Raw genomic sequence first — 17,250 nt, 5'->3', positions numbered from 1 at the left:
GGGGCGAGAGAAGCCATTTTGAAAAGTTTAACTCCATATATGGTTCGGATAACCTTACATGGAAATTTAACGTTTGACTTATCAAAGCCATCGAATCTGATTGGCTCATCCCGAAAGCGTGGAAAGTTTGAACTCAACTGTTGTCCCTTCCAACAGCAAACGAGCTCTGAGCATGAACGTTTGGTTATGAAGTCCTAGCGACTATTCTATCTTGTAACTTCCTTAGTATCTCAATAGCTAGATTAGTTTTGCTGCGAATTAAGTTATTATTTTTACAGTTATTTTGCCGAAATGGCGGACCTTTTTGATCCAAATTACGAGTATGATGCCCCGATGTTTGTTGACTTCAGTGCCAAGGTGGACGAAGAAGGACCTGTCGATGCCTGGTTTGGTAAGTCAACTCTGTAGCGTTGTTCTTTTACCCTCGATCGTTGTAATAACACTAGTTCCCTTTGCTTTAGACTGCAGATCAGGGGATGATGGTGGCATCGAGAAAGATAGTTTGATGTTCGAGCCATCCGAAGCACAAACTCTTGAATCTGAAGTCCCTTCAACAACATGCAACAAAACTGGAATTGAGGCGGATAGTCTAGAGGAAAACACCATAGAAGGGGAAGAGTCGAACATTAAAAACATGGAAACAGCAAAGGAACCCAAAGTTTGCTCAATTTCCCCCGATACTGGTATCGATACGGACAGCTTGGAGGAAGATTCGGCTAAAGAAAACGAGGCACCAAACATTCCAACTATCGAAGCAGTGAAGCCAGTAGAGCCCGAAATCACTTCGAAACCGCCCGAGAAAACTCCATCAGTAGCCATAGATATGCCTCAAAGGCTTGAAAACACAGCACCATCGGAAACAAATGACTCTGATGTCGTAAATCCAGATAATAAACCTGTAAAGCGTAACAACATTGTGCTTTCGACTGCATCGTGGTCAAGAAAGACCAGTGCGCCACCGTCTGAGAAAAATGCCTTCCAACCCCCCATGAAAAAGACCAAGCCAAGCTCCCCATTACTTACGAGGTATAAAAATTAAAATAAACTATAAACAAGTAACCTAGTAATTAGAGAGTACTATGCACTCTTTAGCTAGCGAAAACTTTTTTGCAAATTCTCGCTGAAACTGACCTGGTGCATTATAAGTAAGTATTTTCGGGTTCGCATGCCTAAGCTATTTTTTATAAGAACATCCCTTTGCTTTGAGTTAGGGAATAATAACATTAGAGAAGTCTTAGCTATCTGATCTGATGAGTATCGTATTTTAAGTAATTTTCTGTAGATCTATAACTTTAACCTTTTATAGATCAACATCAAAAACTTCCTTTTCACCTTTGAAATCATGTGATAAGTGTCTTTGCAGAACTATTTTTAGAGGTTTCTTTGTAGAATTGTTTGAAAAGCATCATTATGTTAGTGTCAAAATCTCACCAATGTTACCTGAGGGACTTGTGACCATTCAAAAATTCACTGATAATTCTATCGTCTTTGGTATCTTATTATTAATAATTTATTTTTTGACAGGGCAAGAGCAAATGCTGCGAAGGCCCCCAGGAAATCCCACCGCCAATCACGGCCACGCACAGCCTCGACTTGCTCGAATGCAAGCAGTAAGAGTGAAGGAGATAACTGTGTTTTCCAACCCTCTGCCAGGAGTGGTGCACCAAAGGCCAAGAAACCCCTGCTGACTCTTCCTAGTACTCCTAATGTCTTAAAGTAAGTCTGCCTTGTTTTTAAGTCCCATGTATGGGCCATGTTATGCAAAAGTAGATCGGATGACATAATGATGTAGTTTTCCATTTGAATTAATTTTCTGCAAGTTTTTGAGAAATTTATCTATCATTTAAACATTAGGGTTTGAAGGAAATACTGCAAATTTCCTACCACAGTAAATGAAAACCAAAGATTATTGTAGAATCGGCAATTGAATAATAATATTTTTTTATTATCAGCAATGATGTCTGTGCCTTTTTTTGTGTGGTGGCCCATACGATTTTTCTGTGGTACAGTGACTCTTATAGAGGCCAAGACTTTTTGTCTTCTGTATTGAAAGATGTATGGCTATTTAGAAGGAATTATAATGAGAATAAAGTATTTATGCAAAGGATTAGCTTGCTTGACCAATATGCTGCAGGTTTTGTTTTTGATTAAAAACATTGTTTACATTTTCAGGAGGCCAAAGATGAAACCAAAGACACATGTTGAAAAGACCCATGAAGAGCAAGAACTTGAAGAGATAAACAAAATGCGAGAGATGTTTAGGGCAAAGATGAAACAACATGATGATTACAGAAAGAAAGCCCAAAAGCAAGCTGCCTACAAACCAGTGCGATCAGTGGACCAACTTACACGGCCACAAGAGTTCCATTTCCAAACAGACAGTAGGGTCAAGCCTAGTGCAAACCAGAATTGCCCAGAAAAGAAGGAAAAGGATTTTGTTGAAACACTAAGACAGCACCCACCATCCCCTGTGAGTAATATACATGAGTCAACTACTGCTATATTCTCTGGTCTAGTAAGTCTTCTTAGACAAGTTTTAGAAAAGAACTAGGTGGTGTGCATAAATGTTTTGGAAAATAGAGAGCAACTCAATGGTTGAAGTTTTCTGTTCTATGCCTCTCTGAACGCAATGATGTTTTAAAAAGAAAGAAATCTTCATCAGAACAAAAAAAAATGGTCTAATGCTCCAAGCAACTTTGTTTTTAGAAAGGTTGGTTCTCAGTAAGAGATGCAAGAGCAAACCCAATTGCAAAAAAATGAGAATTGGTCAAACACAAGTGCCTTAAAATCAAACAGACATGTTCTTTTAATCTGGCTTTTGCATCCTAGTGATAATAATAAAATCTCCCATTCCTGTTATCTGTTTTTCTTGTTTAAGTTGATCTCACACAGGTGAAAAAATGAATGAGTGCCTATCTCATTCTGAATCACATAATAGATGAATAAAAAGACAATATTTTCTTCTTCTTTAGTCTTTCAAGAACAAGGGGGTCACCAAGCCAGAGCCATTCAGCTTTGATAATGGGAGTCGGAAGAGAAAGCATGAAGACAGCGGTGACAATGGATATGAAGGCTTTGTGTCAATGGCTGAAAGATGCTATACCTTCCAGACTAAAACTCCGCCCAGATTCCGCAGCCGGAGATCACAAGAGCAGAGCGAGGATGATGTGCCAAGTCAGCATGGTAAACAGAAGAAGGGCCTGACATGCCCAAAGACACCTAATCTCACCACCAGTGACAGGCACAGACCAAGGGCTGCTGACTGCCTCAGTCGGGAAGAAGAGGAAGAGAGAATTGTAGAAGAGATGAGAAGGTAGGTGGTGATGAATGGCTAGATGAGGGGTGGTTATCCTCTATTTGATAAGTTTATGTTGCTATGTTTAATAACAAATAAGGATGACCCCTTCTAATTTATATTTCTTTTTCTAGCTACAAATTTAAAGCCAGGGAATTTGACCCCAAAATTGTTGAAAAATCTGGGACCTATGGTGTCAAGTCATCGACTGCCAAACCAGTGACAGAGCCAGAGCCATTCAACCTTACAACGGATAACAGAGGAGAGATTTATAAACAGAAGCTAGAAGAAACACTTCAAGAGGTTAGTTAGTTATACTTATATACATATATAGGGGAGTATCGATTTAAGTGTACCTAACATGGTGGAAGTAAAAGGTAAACAGCTTAAACAGCTACAAGGCTAAAGCTAACTAACCTTCTTCTAAGGTTTATCCAAGTAGTGTTATGATGAAACGCACTGGGTTATGAATCACATGATTCCACTTTGACAAGAGCTAAGTGCTCCTGAACACTGCTGAACTCTGTGAGGAACCCGTACACACATTAGCCTCATATACACATTTTTAAACATTTGACTATGCTCTAATTCAGGATAAGCCTGCTCCATTCAAAGCCCAGCCTGTCCCAGAGTACAAGAAGATGGAGTTCAAACCAGAACTTCCCCACCAGGCGACAGCCCCTGCTCCCTTCTCGTTTGAGCAGAGAAATAAAGAGGCTCTCGCTAAAAAGGAGAAAAAGATCCAAGAGATGTTGGAGGAAGAGAAAAAGGTAGGAGTAGATGCATAATCCTCAGGCAACAGTGCAACCCTAGAGGGGTTTAGGGGGGGTCTGACTCTCCCAAACTCTTGAAGATAGTAATTTATGAACTGGTCCTTCTATCTACCCGATTGCTGATATTTCATGTCATAAATATGTGTTATTCGCAGTGTAATGATGAAACGCACTGGGTTATGAATCCCATGATTCCACTTTGACAAGAGCCAAGTGCTCCTGAACACTGCAAATAATGGCAATTTACAAATGTCTACAAGAATCGCTTTTCCTACTGTTTTTATTTTAACGCGCCACGCCCATTAAGGAAACCCCCACTTGAGCACTTGGCCGGGTTCATAGAAAGCAGGTTAACGCTAACCTACTTTCTAGGAACCGGCCCCGGGTGTAACAGATGCCGGAAAACAAATAAGTAAATACAATAAATAAAGCAATTATACAAATGATTTCAAACAAAAAAAATCTTATTTTTTTGTCCAGGCGCGAGAATTCAAGGCTCAGCCCCTACGTAGCTTCTCTCCCCAGCCCCTACTCCCATCGACTTCGCGCCTTCAGGCGACAAAGTTCGAGCCGTTCAACCTGGAGACTGAGAATCGAGGCTCCGTCAAGGCGGAGAAATGGCTCAACTCGGTAAGTGTCTCTACTGTCGCTCTAGCCTGCGGCGGAAATATTTCACGTGCTTGAGCTGAAAGTGTTAAAGAGTACGCAAAATACAGTGAAGCAGATGTGTGACGGGAATTATTATGAATTCGTTGTATCGCGACGCCGCATTTTCAAAACATCGATTTGTTTTTCTCTTTTGGGATTTTCTGTTCCCCCAGTCAAATTATTATCAGCCAATCAGATTCTTGCCATCTCTCGCCTAGTGCAGTTGCCTGGCTTTCTGTCGCGACACTGTCTGGTTTTCGTCCAGAGGATAGCCAGGGAAGTGCACAAAGCGAGACTTTGATTGGCTCAGAATGGTTTTACTGACGGAACAGAAAACCAAAATAAATCGTGTTTTGAAAACGCGGGTCGCGATACAACGGATTCGACAGTAACGGTGCACCAACTTTATTGTAAACCGTTCCACTTTGCTTGTGAACAAAGAGAGCAACATAATAGGAAGTTCGCGAAGAGCCGCGCCCATTTTTCTTTGTCCCACAAACATTTTAGGTATGGACTAAGCTCACTGTTGTTTCAAGAGTGGCAAGTGTTTGGCTCGCAAAGAATGCTATTTTCAAATCAACTTATGCTTCCACGATCTTTTCCCGTACCCCCAGGTCCAGCAAGAACTAGAAGAGGAAAAGAAAAAAGTCGTGTTCAAGTCTCACTCGGCTAACGTGTTGTACAAACCTGCTTTCGTACCCAAGAAGTCCCTGAAACCAGCGACAGTATGCGATAATGTCGTGCTTAACAGCGACAAACGGGCGCAGGAAAGAGCGATTTACGAGATGCAAAAACACGAGAAAGAGATGGAGGAGGAAGCGATTCTCCGGCAGAGAGAAGAGGAGAGGGAGGAGGAGGAACGACGCAACATCGCTATGCTTCGACAGCAGATGGTACACAAAGCGAACCCGATAGCTCGATTCAAGGGCGTTCAAATCCTCCCCAGCGAAAAACCCTTGACGGAGGCACATTCACCTGCTTGGCACACAAGATCGAGGAGTAACATACGCATATAGACAAGCATGGATTGATTTTTCTTTTCCATTACTGTGTAGCACTTTACTGGGGCATCTAGGCAACCATTTTTAATTCGTCTGTGTCAAAGAACGGCCATTTGAAAATGGGTCGTATAACCACTATAAATCTCAAATTGTTTTGAGTGAATGTTTCGTGGCGCTAGTGTAAAACGACATATTCTCCCGAAATTTGTCATTGGTTATTTTTATGCTATTTGTAAATATCACGGTTATAGCTTTTTATATCATAAATCAAAGAAAAAAATCGAAAAAAAAATAGATGGGGCGAGATTTTTTTAGAAGTAATTGTGTGTAAAAACATACGCTACAGCTTGCTGGTTATTAAACTACAAGTTCTATTGAGTGTGTTTCCTCAAGAGTTTGAGTTCGAGCGGATTCCTCAAGCTCCAGACCATTTGTAACGATACTCTACCCTAAAGGTTTATTGGACCGGCGATTATTTGGTCTAAAAATGATGTAAGGGGAAGCTTAAAGCCGCATTGTCACCGATACATTTAACAGGCCATCCGCTCTAAATTATCGATCATATCCTTAAAGAAACTTCCAATAGACACACTGCTTTCAATATTATGAAATATTTTCTTGCGTTTTCCGTTAAAAATCATCGGATATTGTTGTGTAATCGACCGGAAGTAAACTGGTGACAATGCGGCTTTAACATCCCAGCAAACCGATAATACTGGAGGTTTCTTTAGCCTGCGTATGAAGGAAGATGATGGAGACACTGCCCGCCCGGAGAGGATGGGATTAAAAGCGCTACCTCAGCCTTCCCTAGCGTGCCTCGTCTCTTCTTCCCCAATTCTTTGGGTTGCTACGCAGCCTAAGGTTTTCTCGGATTCGCCGTTCAAGAAATAGAGAGCAACAAAGCCTTTTTACCTCGCGAAGGAAGCAAAGACAACCTTCTTGAGTAATATAAGTAGCCGATCTATGGGGTTTAACCCCCCACCTTGGGCTGCCAGAAAGCCATATGTACCCAAAAAAATTGACCGGGGTCCTGACATAGGGACGCGTGACATATAGGGACGTTCGTCAAAATTACCTATACGGACGCTATAACAAGCAACAGAGCGCTTGACATATAGGGACGTTACGAATACGAGTCCGTGGGAGACAAGGGGGAACACACTGATCAATTAATACTTTGTAGGGAGGGGAGGGTGGGTGACAAAAGTACACATGACCTATACGGACGCTCATAACAAGCAACAGAGCGCCTGACATATAGGGACGTTACGAGTCCGTGGGAAACAAGGGGGAACACAGTGACCAATTTAGTCTTTGTGAGAGGGGAGGGTGGGTGACAAAAGTACACATGGACGCTCATAACAAGCAACAGAGCGCCTACGGAGGTAGCGCTACGGATATAACTAAAAAAATTACCCTCCACTTTTTGTCACTGAGCCAACCCCCCCCCCCCCCCCCCCCCCCCCCTTTAGCGAAAAGCTGTTTGTGTGATTCTAACATGCTCGTCAGCTTTTACATATCTTCGCTTGTGAAAAGCCAGCTTTAAAGCCGCATTGTCACCAGTTTACTTTCGGAGGTCCGACGGAAACCTCAACCGTTAAAAGACAAAAGAATCTATTAGAATCCGAGATATTTAACAGGCCATCCACTCTAAATTATCGATCACATCCTCAAAGAAACTTCCAATAGACACACTGCTTTCAATTGAAATATTTTTCGCGTTTTCTTTTAAAAATCATCGGAGATTGTTACGTAATCGACCGGAAGTAAACTGGTGACAATAATATAACCGGATCCCTTCTCCTTTTCCCCTTTCACAGTAATCCCGAATCTCCGGAGAGCCGGCTAGCTTTAATACTCAGAGAAACAAGAAAAAAACATTGAGACATCGAGTCTTCCCTTAATTCATCTATTGTGCCCGCATCAGTCGTTACAACTACGGGCTACCTACTACTCCTGCTTCTGATCCGAGCCAGTCCATCCCTTCCTAGTAAATGGCTGATCAACAAAAACACCAGGAAGAGAGCTCGCGGGAAAATAGAGTACACTCCTATCGTGGACCCTCCACAAACGACCACGAGACTCACCCCAAACTAACCTAGGCAGAAAAATTCACGGCTACAAGAAAACCTATATTTCTGTCCCAATTTTCGTTGGTTTTCGCGGGTTACGTCATATTACCTCGGATTGGCTTGTTATAACAAATCCAATATAACTTCCATACGATTCCAACAAGCTCGGCGGCCCAGTACCTATATCGCTTTGCAAATCGTAGAATCCGTTCATTTCCTAAGTTTGCCTCTCCTGGTTACTGTGATGTCAGGGTTGTTCAGCGGTCGCACCCTATCGTCAGGCAACGCTACCAAGTCGCCCCATTTGCTGAGATGGCGAACACACTTGTAGACATCACTGGAAATGACAAGGAAATTTAACATCTTCAACACAGTTATATAGGCCAAAGCAATAGAAGGGGGTGGGGTAGTGGAGGTTATTAATTGACGTGGAGCTAAAGCTTGCAGGCTAATGATAAAGGAAAAAGTAGAGTCACAGAAAGAGATTGAAAAATACTGTATGATCATCAAATAATGTGGGGTAAGGACAAGTAGGGATGGTGCATTAAAAAGGTCAATTCAAACAGCCCTGCCTGGTTGTTTTCATTCAATAGTGAAATAATAATTATCTCAAGCAATCTTGAAATCAAAACTTTAAAACAAAGTTTTTTTTATTTATCAAATCGTCGCAAATACCAAAAAAGTTTTTCCAAATCAGCCGATGAAAATCGATGCTTTCCCACTCTCTTTGAGAAGTAGAGTCACAGGTCGGGGTGTTACGAGCGAATTACGCTTGTGTAGAATTCCCTTTGCTAATCTTCCCATCTTACCTATCTTTCTTCTTCGACAAAACTTTTTGTTCTATATCGCCTGAAGAAAAAAAAACATACATGAGCATTTGCACTTAGCCTATCGAGGTTCGAAGGGCACAATTTGGGATTTGGGTGCGCAGTCATAGGCATCATGGAAAAATGATAGCATTTGACGATCCTTCTTTGTCTTATTTACGTAGTCTTAGGAATGCTAATTGCCATTGAATTATGTAAAAATGAGCTTAAAGACGCCGGTTTTTCTTTGTGTTTCGTGGAGGTGGGGCTCGATTATATATATTCGGTTATACCGGGATTTCTGTCACGTTGAGGTTTCGGTAAGGCGTATCACTAACCATTACTGGAGCATAGCCTGCAAATGACATGCTTCCCGCGTAACCTGACAGGCTCAAGAAGACGGGGCCACGAATGATCTGAAGGGGATTTAAACAAAGCACTTGATGTGAGAATTTAACTAAAGCACTACCATGCCATGAAAGATCTAAAGGTGTGTGTTAATAGCGCACTTGGTGTAAGAAATTCCCTATAGCAGAACCACGCAATGAAAGATCTAAAGGTGTGGTCATAGAGCACTTGGTGTGAGAAATTCCCTATAGCAGAACCACGCAATGAAAGATCTAAAGGTGTGTGTTAATAGCGCACTTGGTGTAAGAAATTCCCTATAGCAGAACCACGCAATGAAAGATCTAAAGGTGTGGTCATAGAGCACTTGGTGTGATAAATTCCCTATAGCAGAACCACGCAATGAAAGATCTAAAGGTGTGTTAATAGCGCACTTGGTGTGAGAATTCCACCGCTATATAGTGCTTTATAGAATATGATTGGTCTAATGGGGTATACTATTCAGTCTTACCATATAAAAAACTTTGGTGCAACATACCTGAGCCTCTCCTTTCTCCCTTACGGAGCACAAGGTAGGAGAATCGTTCCGTCACATAGCCCCACTTTTTCAAACCTGTAAATTTCTTGGCAAAAAAAAACAAACAAACAAAACAGTTCTAACAATGTCTTGGTGGTGAATGGGCAACTCTCAAAGTTTTTGCCACAGAAAAAAACCCACTTCAACTAAACAGACCACCTGATTTTTGAAACCCAGAATTTTTTGTATTCCAGACCCTTCCCCCTCCTGTATATCTGACCCCTCCCTCATTCACATGGGACACGCACAATGTGGTGCGGGTGTGATGCAATCTGCTTCCAAATGCAAAGTATATGTACCTCCACTAGCGATAGTTGCACTCTCTGCTCAAAGTTGCATGGATGGTCTCTGGTACCTGCGTCTGACCTGGCACATGGGTGGTCGTGTGGGCACTGAAAAGCAAGACAGGATTCCATTATAATGGCTCATGCGACCACCCGAATAGTCTGCAATATGAAACTGGAAACTTATAGTACTGCCATTCTTTAAGTTTTTTTCATATTTTTTAACTTTCCGTTTTTCCCCCTTTTCTTTTGCTATACACCAAGTTGTGGTTGCCATTATATTGTGTTCTGGTCTTACAACAACTAGTGATTAGAAAAGGGGGTATAGCCTACCAAAAACAAAACACCAGGAAAATGCCTGCAAGAATGCTAAGGATTTAATTTTTTTAATATTTCATAATAAGGTTATAATTTTTCAACATGTTTCTACTTTTAAGTGTTTCAATTTTAGAATATAATAAAATAATCTTAATACTGATAGATTTCCCATTTTATCCTCCTGGGAACTGAATCCATTTGTTAAAAGTTTGAAAAAGTGACCTTGAAAATAAAAGCTATGAGAAACAGACAGACTCAATGACCAATTTGCCATTATCAAGATTTATTGTAATATCATCTTTAAGGGAAGATGTCCCCATTCCTACTCCATGAAACCCAGCCTAGATAGTCAAATACATACTAAGTTTGATATTAAACCTTATTGTTCTCTTACTGGTGCGTAAACAAAGCCTTCCTCTGTGGTAGTTGTCTCAAATGGAAACTCCTCTCTGGTCTGATAGTCATCTACACCTGTTAGACAGAAATACAGAATTTAAGGCAAGCGTTTCATCTTTCCAGAGAAAAGACTACACAAAATTTTAAGTGTTCAGGAGCACTTGGCTCTTGTCAAAGTAGAATCATGAGATTCATAACCCAGTGCGTTTCATCATTACACAGCTACAGTACTAGTAACAGGAGTGAATTAAAAAATAATAATTTTACCCTGAGATGTTTCAGATGTACTTTCATTTTCCAAAATGCTGTCTCTGCTTATTTCTTGGTCCTATTTTAATAATAATAATAAAAAAAACAAACAAACAAACAAACAAAAACAAACAAAGTCATTGAAGGAGAAAAAATGAATAAACAAGGGAGGAAGGCAAAATTGTCCCCTTCTTACCGCTTCAACTATCTTTCTTGCTTCCAACAAGGTCTCAAAACCTTCATTATTACCATACTCTACCAGAACCTACGACAGACACAGAATCGGTCCTTATAGAGCTACACCACACTTTAAAGTTAGCATAAAACAATTAAATAATAAGTATGAAAAAAAATTGCTGCCTCACCAGAAAATCATTGGCTTTTGCCCAGAGGTTTCTCAACACTTCTTTTTTCAATGCCACATGAGGTATTTCACTCAGGGAATATGAAGAGATAACAACATCGTATGTAACCTAGCATGAAAAAAAGATGATAACATAAATTAATGAAACAAAACACCATCACACCACTTATTTGGTGATGAGGTAAAAACATACCAAACAAATAAGCAGTATAGAAGGATAGAAATGGAAAACATCACAGTCATTAAGTGAAAAGCTTGAGTTTGAGGGCTGAAAGAGCCCATTTAAAGCCGCATTGTCACCAGTTTACTTCCGGCCGATTGCGTAACAATATCGGATGATTTTTAATGAAAAATGCGAAAAATATTTTAAAATATTGAAAGCTTGTAGTATACCTTGTTGGAGATTGGAAGAAACCTTTTGAAGTACACATGCGGAATATAGAGAGGCTGTCTGTAGCTGTCACTACCTAGAAGTTCAAACAAGCTGATATCACAAACGTCTTTTTAGCTAGCAGCTAGCAATATGGATTAACAGCTCTAGATGCGCTGATTTTTCTCCATCTTGATTCTGAATGGGTAAGCTCTCAATGACTCCAAATAAGGGGGCCGCAGAAAAGACTGGTAATAGAGCCTATCAAATGGGATGTTTTCCAAATTATTGGGTCCTGCTGAATTCAAGTATAAAAGCTATGGTATAACCAGAAAGACTACAGGCAAGCTGTAGAAAAACTCGATGGTCTGCGTAGGCGTGTTGTAGACATGGTATAAATCAACACAAGGTTGAAAAGGTATGTTAAATGCCTCTGTGAAAAGTTGTGCTGACATTTCGAGTGTTAGCCCTTTCTCAGAGCAAAAGAAGAGACCCTCTTTATTTTTGCTCCATTATAGGGCTGATGCTCAAAATGTCTAGTATAAATCTGTTCATTTTATGAGGGCTGACATTTTTTATGACACATTTGGAAGCAAAACAACTGACAATCTGCCAAAGATGTTTCTGCAGCAGCTGTAGGGCCTAGACCATCCAACACTAGCTGTAGGTATCTTTTACTGTATACAACAACCTTGCACATTACTGACCTCTCAGCAGAAATTCCGCCAAACTATTCATGTGCTCTGAGATGTCGATACACTGGTACTCCTTTAGTGAGCTGCCCCAGGTCTCATGGGCTGCCCTGAGGATACACATTAGAACAATTTACATACCACACAGGGATGCCAACTTCTGCAAGGCCAATCCAAACAAGGTGTAAACGTTTCACAAAGAATGTGTAAATGATTTAGCGCTAGTGTTTAAAGCAGGGCTACTGGAATTACGCGAAAAAAAACTCAAAATTACGCTGGATTCTTTGCTAAATTACTCGCTAAATTACGTGGAAAATCAATCATTACGCGCTAAATTACGCGGAATTTTGCAATACATTTCCCTTTAAAAATCAAAATTTTGCGTGATTCTTTACTGAATTACACGCTAAATTACACGGTATATCAACTGTGACGTCCAAACTACATTATGTACCGAAGAAAAGCACGAAATAACTTGAAAAGGCTAATTTTTTGCGTGAAAATATCTAAGGCGAGTTTTCATTGGCTCCTAGCCACCAGCCAATCAAAAAAGGTACTTTATTATTAGTCCTAGGCCTTCGCGGTTTAGCAAAGAACACCTAGTCATTTTATTTGTTTTCAAAATTCAGTTCGAAATATCGCACTCTTACGAAGAATATCTCTCTTTTTTACGAGAAATAGAGGTAAGAACCCTTAAAGAACACACCAGCCGTGCACTTAAATGTTTTGTCTTTTAAAATTTAGCCAAATTACGCAGGATTACGCAGAAATTTGTGGATTACGCGGAGAAAGCCAAATTACGCGCTTCCGCACAAGCGCATAATTCCAGAAGCCCTGTAAAGGTGAAAAAATTTTCCTCTTTCATGAGATGGCACGTTTTTTCATATCATTTGGGAATTTTTGCAGAAGGTTCTCGTCGGAGAAATTAAGAAATAATCGGAAAAGATATCTGAATCTTTTAAAATTTACTTGATCAAGCTTTTGAGAATTTTTATAAAAACACATTCTGATATTCATTTTGTCATCAGAGCCTTCTGAAAAATACCAATTACCTTTGATACTAGACCCGTTGAGCACTCTCGTATCAAAACCTGATAAATATCCTTACTAAAAGCACATATTTTCCTATCGTTCTGGAATGGGAATGGTTTGTAGAGAATCTTCAGAATGCATTCAAGACATTCTGCTACAGGTAGCAGATTGGGTGGAATGGCCTTCATTCCATTCCGGAATGGGAACGTGTGATAAACAAATGGGCACTTTTTCTATTCTTATCATTCTCATTCCGGAATCACAAGTAAAAAAACACGCCCTTAGTGACTGTCAGATGTTCAATTTGCTGCCATCCTGTGTCCGCCACCCCACCCACCCAACCAGTTTAAAAATGTAGGGAAATGGCCAGAAGGGGTAAGACTGTGTCCCCCTGCAACCAATCACACTTTGATTGATTTCAATCACCAGTATTTTGAGCCTGTTACTACCCTCCTACTATCTTCATATTTGTCACTCTATTTTTGCTCACTTTCTTTTTAACACACTGGCATTTAATATAAAACTACTAAGGTTACTAAAAATAATCTCACCATATAGCAGTCCCGACTCCTGATCCAAAATCCATCAGAGTTTCTGGTTTGTAATCAGGTTCCCTCTTTGAAATCTAAGGAAAACATTATTCAAGGATATTAATATAATTAGAGTTAGCTTTAGTACTAAGTGAAAGTGACCTCAAATAGGAACATACAACATGGGTGGGAGGCATGGTATTCTAAGCCCCTCTTCACGCACAGAATTAATATAAATCTCTAATTTTGCCATCATAACCTTTTTACAGGGGCAGTAAGGGAGGTCCCTGCACGTTTCACGAGTTTCAAATATCGAAATCACGTTTCATGATAAACTGACGGCAAGGATCAATCTTTAATCAGAAACCACAATTCATGATTTTTAAGGAGCATAGATCACAATTCACGCTGATCAAATTTCCCCATCACAAATCACGGCAAAGGTAGCAATCACGGATCACAGTTTTCAATTTGTCCTTTTTACGATTCATGATAAACAAAAAAGGCTGTTTATGGATCACGAAAATAACTCTTACTGCCCCTATTTTTATATTCTAATTACTTGCATTCCTAAACAGCCCTTTTTGTATAAAACACCTTTTACCTTTTCTTTAACTATCTTGAATATGAAACATTTTAGGAGTCAACCATTTAGCTGGACGGGGCTCCGATGAGCACGATTTGTTTTTTACGGTAACTGGGTGCAGGGTATTTTGTCATGCGGGGCTTGTTTCTTTGGTTCAAAGCATAACTTTTTTTCCCCAGAAAACCTCAACCCCCTCAAAAGTTAAATGGTTGGCCACTCACAAGTTATTTCTTTGAGAGCTCTTGTACACATAATGCGCTTGAGGCCATATTAAGTCAAATAAGGGGTGATAACATTACCTCATTTAGAACCCTCAGAGTTGAACCGTAACATGATGGGATACGACTTGCAGCAAATGCGGCCGATTCCCTGGCTTGGTACCTTTTAACAACAGATTGAAAATGAGTCTCAGTATTATATGGCAGTGAGACTGCCCTATCAGATCAAGATGTAACCAAATCAGATATGAGAAATAATATGAAAACTTTCTGTTTCGCCGATCAGAAGTTAGTCTGTCTTGTAAAGTTAGTTAGTCTTCTTGTAAACAAAATGCAAGCTACACTTATTAACAGGCACCATTCTAGCTGGGAGAATGGGGAGTCATTCAAATTGGGCCTCAGTGGAGAGATTTTAATGTGTTAACACACTAATATTTGAATTGATCTTGATTTAATGCATATAGAAGTTTAAAAAACAAGCATGGTCTCAACGTGTAACTCTTGGCAGTGTTTGTACTGCAATGACATATCCTCTTTATTGACTGGTGCATGGCATGACAAGCAAAAACTCCAACAATCCATTTACCTACTGTACCTGATGATAAGAATAGAAACGCTACAATAAGCTGTGGAAAAACTAGGTGGTTTTCAAACTGTAGGCATTGTGGGATCAAGAAAATAAACCAACAAAAGGTTGAAGTGGTACACGTTTTACACCTCTATGAAAACTTCTAATAGTTTCGCTTTTGCTCTGGCAAAGGGCTAATGCTTGAAATGCCAGCAAAACTTTTCTCTTTTCACAGAGGTGTAAAAAATACCATTTTAACCATGTGGTAATTTTCCCCCTTACCTGATGACCTTGTATTCTTCTCTCTTTGGCCTTTTAGTCTTGAGTTCATTTGCTTGTTTGTCTGGTCCCTCATTAGTAACTTTCTGCTCTGATGGTGTGTCTTCATCTGAGTTTGTTATAGCTTTTCCTTCATCTTCCTCTAGAGAGTACTCTGATGTAGATTCCTCTAATTGATCTTGCTCTGCGTTTAGCTTGAGAATATCTTCCATGGTTCCCTCAACAGCTAAACCATGAATGGTAGTTTTGTTTTAAGGTAAAATTGATCTGCTATGGCATCTTTACAGGTAACCATTTCAATTTTGTTTTGAAGTGCTTAGGTGGAAATTGGAATCTGAATTTGTTAAAAGGCTATAGAACTAAAGCCCAATAAAGAATGAATTTGCTTCTTTGTAATGTGCAAATTAACATTGGGAGACACTTTCAATGTGCTTTGTAAGTGACTGACATTACACATCATAAGTCAAAGTAGGTTTTAATCATAGTGTGAGCTAGTAGTTCATAGGTGCTGTCCCTGAAGATGTAAAAAAGAAAATAACAACAAAAGAGCTGAACTAATTAAACCACAACTGACCTTTGGCTTTCTTGGCAGCTTTGCTGATCTTGTATTTCCTCCATGTTGTCTCTGTGGGTCTTCCTCTATTTCTAAGATGCCGGGCAAGCTTTAGCCCATCATTTTGCAGCACTTTTCTTGGGTACTCTTAAAGAAAGAAAAAATATAGTCAACTATCAATAATCTGGAGTGCATGGAGCATCAAATTGGGAAAGTTTATTAGATTTCTTACTTTTAAAAAACTCCTTGAGATTAGCATCAAGCTGCTTGGGTAGGCTTACAGTATTTAGATGAAATAATCCAGGTGAATCTTTTCTTCTTTTAGCAAATGAGTCAGAACCATAAGCAAATCTCTCAATTCCGTTTCCTTGTTCCTGACCACCACCTCCTGGGGAGCTTTGACTACCACCCCCTGGGGAGCTTTGACTACCACCCCCTGGGGAGCTTTGACTACCACCCCCTGGGGAATCAGGGGTATTGTAAGCTGATGCTGAACTACACAAAATCTGAAAGAATTAAACAAAATCAAATGAAAAATCTAAAATACAATGCAGGCCTGTCTGATTCCCGAGATATGAATCAACACAAGTTCAAAAAGGTATGTTAAACGCCTCTGTGAAACAAAGTGGTTGTGCTGATGTTTTGAGCATTAGCTCTTCATTCTAGGGCTAAGCTCAAACGTCAGCTCAATCACTCTGTTTCACAGAGGTGTTTAACATACCTTTTCAACCTTGTCTACACCACGCCTTTGCAGACCATCGAGTTTTCTACAGCTTGCCTATAGTCTTTCTAGTTATACCATCTGTCTGATTACCATCCTATTTGTCTCCAGGTGAAAGCTATTTTCTAATTAGACCTGTCAGAATTTTAGTCAGTATCCTGTTCAGGAGCTCATCATCTTCAGAAGGAAAAGGCTTCTTTTGTACTTAAAATATCACTTGAAAGAGTCTGATCTAATGGTGGGAACTGTGTATCCTTTAATCTATTATGAAAAGGATAACTAAAATTAAAGTAGGCTCTCACCCTTTGAGTCAATCTCGTGTAGGGAGTCACATTGTAAAGGAGATAGTACTTCTTGCACCGACTGAAAGTCCGCAAATAAATTTGTACCACATTCATCACAAATTTTGTTACTTTACTCCAATAAATTCTTCCATTTCAACGCACAACTTGGCGCATTTATGCTCAGGAGCATATCACATGCAGCAAGCCGCCATATTGGATTCTCCCCCGCATTGCCACAGGAATCCCAAATAGGATACGTCAATATTGCTAAATTCACGCTCAAAATACC

At 40.0% G+C, this 17,250-nt stretch overlaps 2 protein-coding genes across 3 annotated transcripts; one reads left to right on the top strand and one right to left on the bottom strand.

Annotated features, from left to right (window-relative positions):
* Positions 1-145: 145 nt before the first annotated feature.
* LOC5508180 (targeting protein for Xklp2 homolog) lies at positions 146-6,095 on the top strand. Its single transcript, XM_032376968.2, has 9 exons — positions 146-391; positions 462-1,026; positions 1,525-1,716; positions 2,173-2,470; positions 2,973-3,313; positions 3,430-3,598; positions 3,889-4,065; positions 4,549-4,698; positions 5,331-6,095. Exons 1-9 carry the CDS (start codon positions 292-294, stop codon positions 5,730-5,732), a joined length of 2,394 nt encoding a protein of 797 aa, XP_032232859.1. The 5' UTR covers positions 146-291; the 3' UTR covers positions 5,733-6,095.
* Positions 6,096-7,549: 1,454 nt separating this feature from the next.
* Positions 7,550-17,248, bottom strand: LOC116615393 (methyltransferase-like protein 17, mitochondrial). 2 transcript variants are annotated; one of them, XM_032376971.2, is made up of 17 exons: positions 16,980-17,248; positions 16,189-16,462; positions 15,978-16,103; positions 15,407-15,629; positions 14,638-14,719; positions 13,774-13,847; positions 12,206-12,300; positions 11,522-11,595; positions 11,130-11,237; positions 10,961-11,029; positions 10,783-10,843; positions 10,514-10,590; positions 9,817-9,909; positions 9,479-9,563; positions 8,934-9,011; positions 8,599-8,638; positions 7,550-8,126 (listed from the first exon to the last, which is right to left on the bottom strand). In XM_032376971.2, the coding sequence occupies exons 1-17, from the start codon at positions 17,073-17,075 to the stop codon at positions 8,000-8,002; spliced, it is 1,782 nt and encodes a 593-aa protein (XP_032232862.1). In that variant the 5' UTR covers positions 17,076-17,248; the 3' UTR covers positions 7,550-7,999. The 2 variants fall into 2 exon arrangements, with proteins under 2 accessions (XP_032232862.1, XP_032232863.1); XM_032376972.2 differs by lacking the exon at positions 16,189-16,462.
* Between the last annotated feature and the right edge of the window lie 2 nt (positions 17,249-17,250).

Source organism: Nematostella vectensis, chromosome 13 (genome assembly GCF_932526225.1).
Source record: "Nematostella vectensis chromosome 13, jaNemVect1.1, whole genome shotgun sequence".
In the NCBI taxonomy this organism is placed as follows: domain Eukaryota; kingdom Metazoa; phylum Cnidaria; class Anthozoa; order Actiniaria; family Edwardsiidae; genus Nematostella; species Nematostella vectensis.
This window is presented reverse-complemented; position numbering and strand designations above follow the sequence as displayed.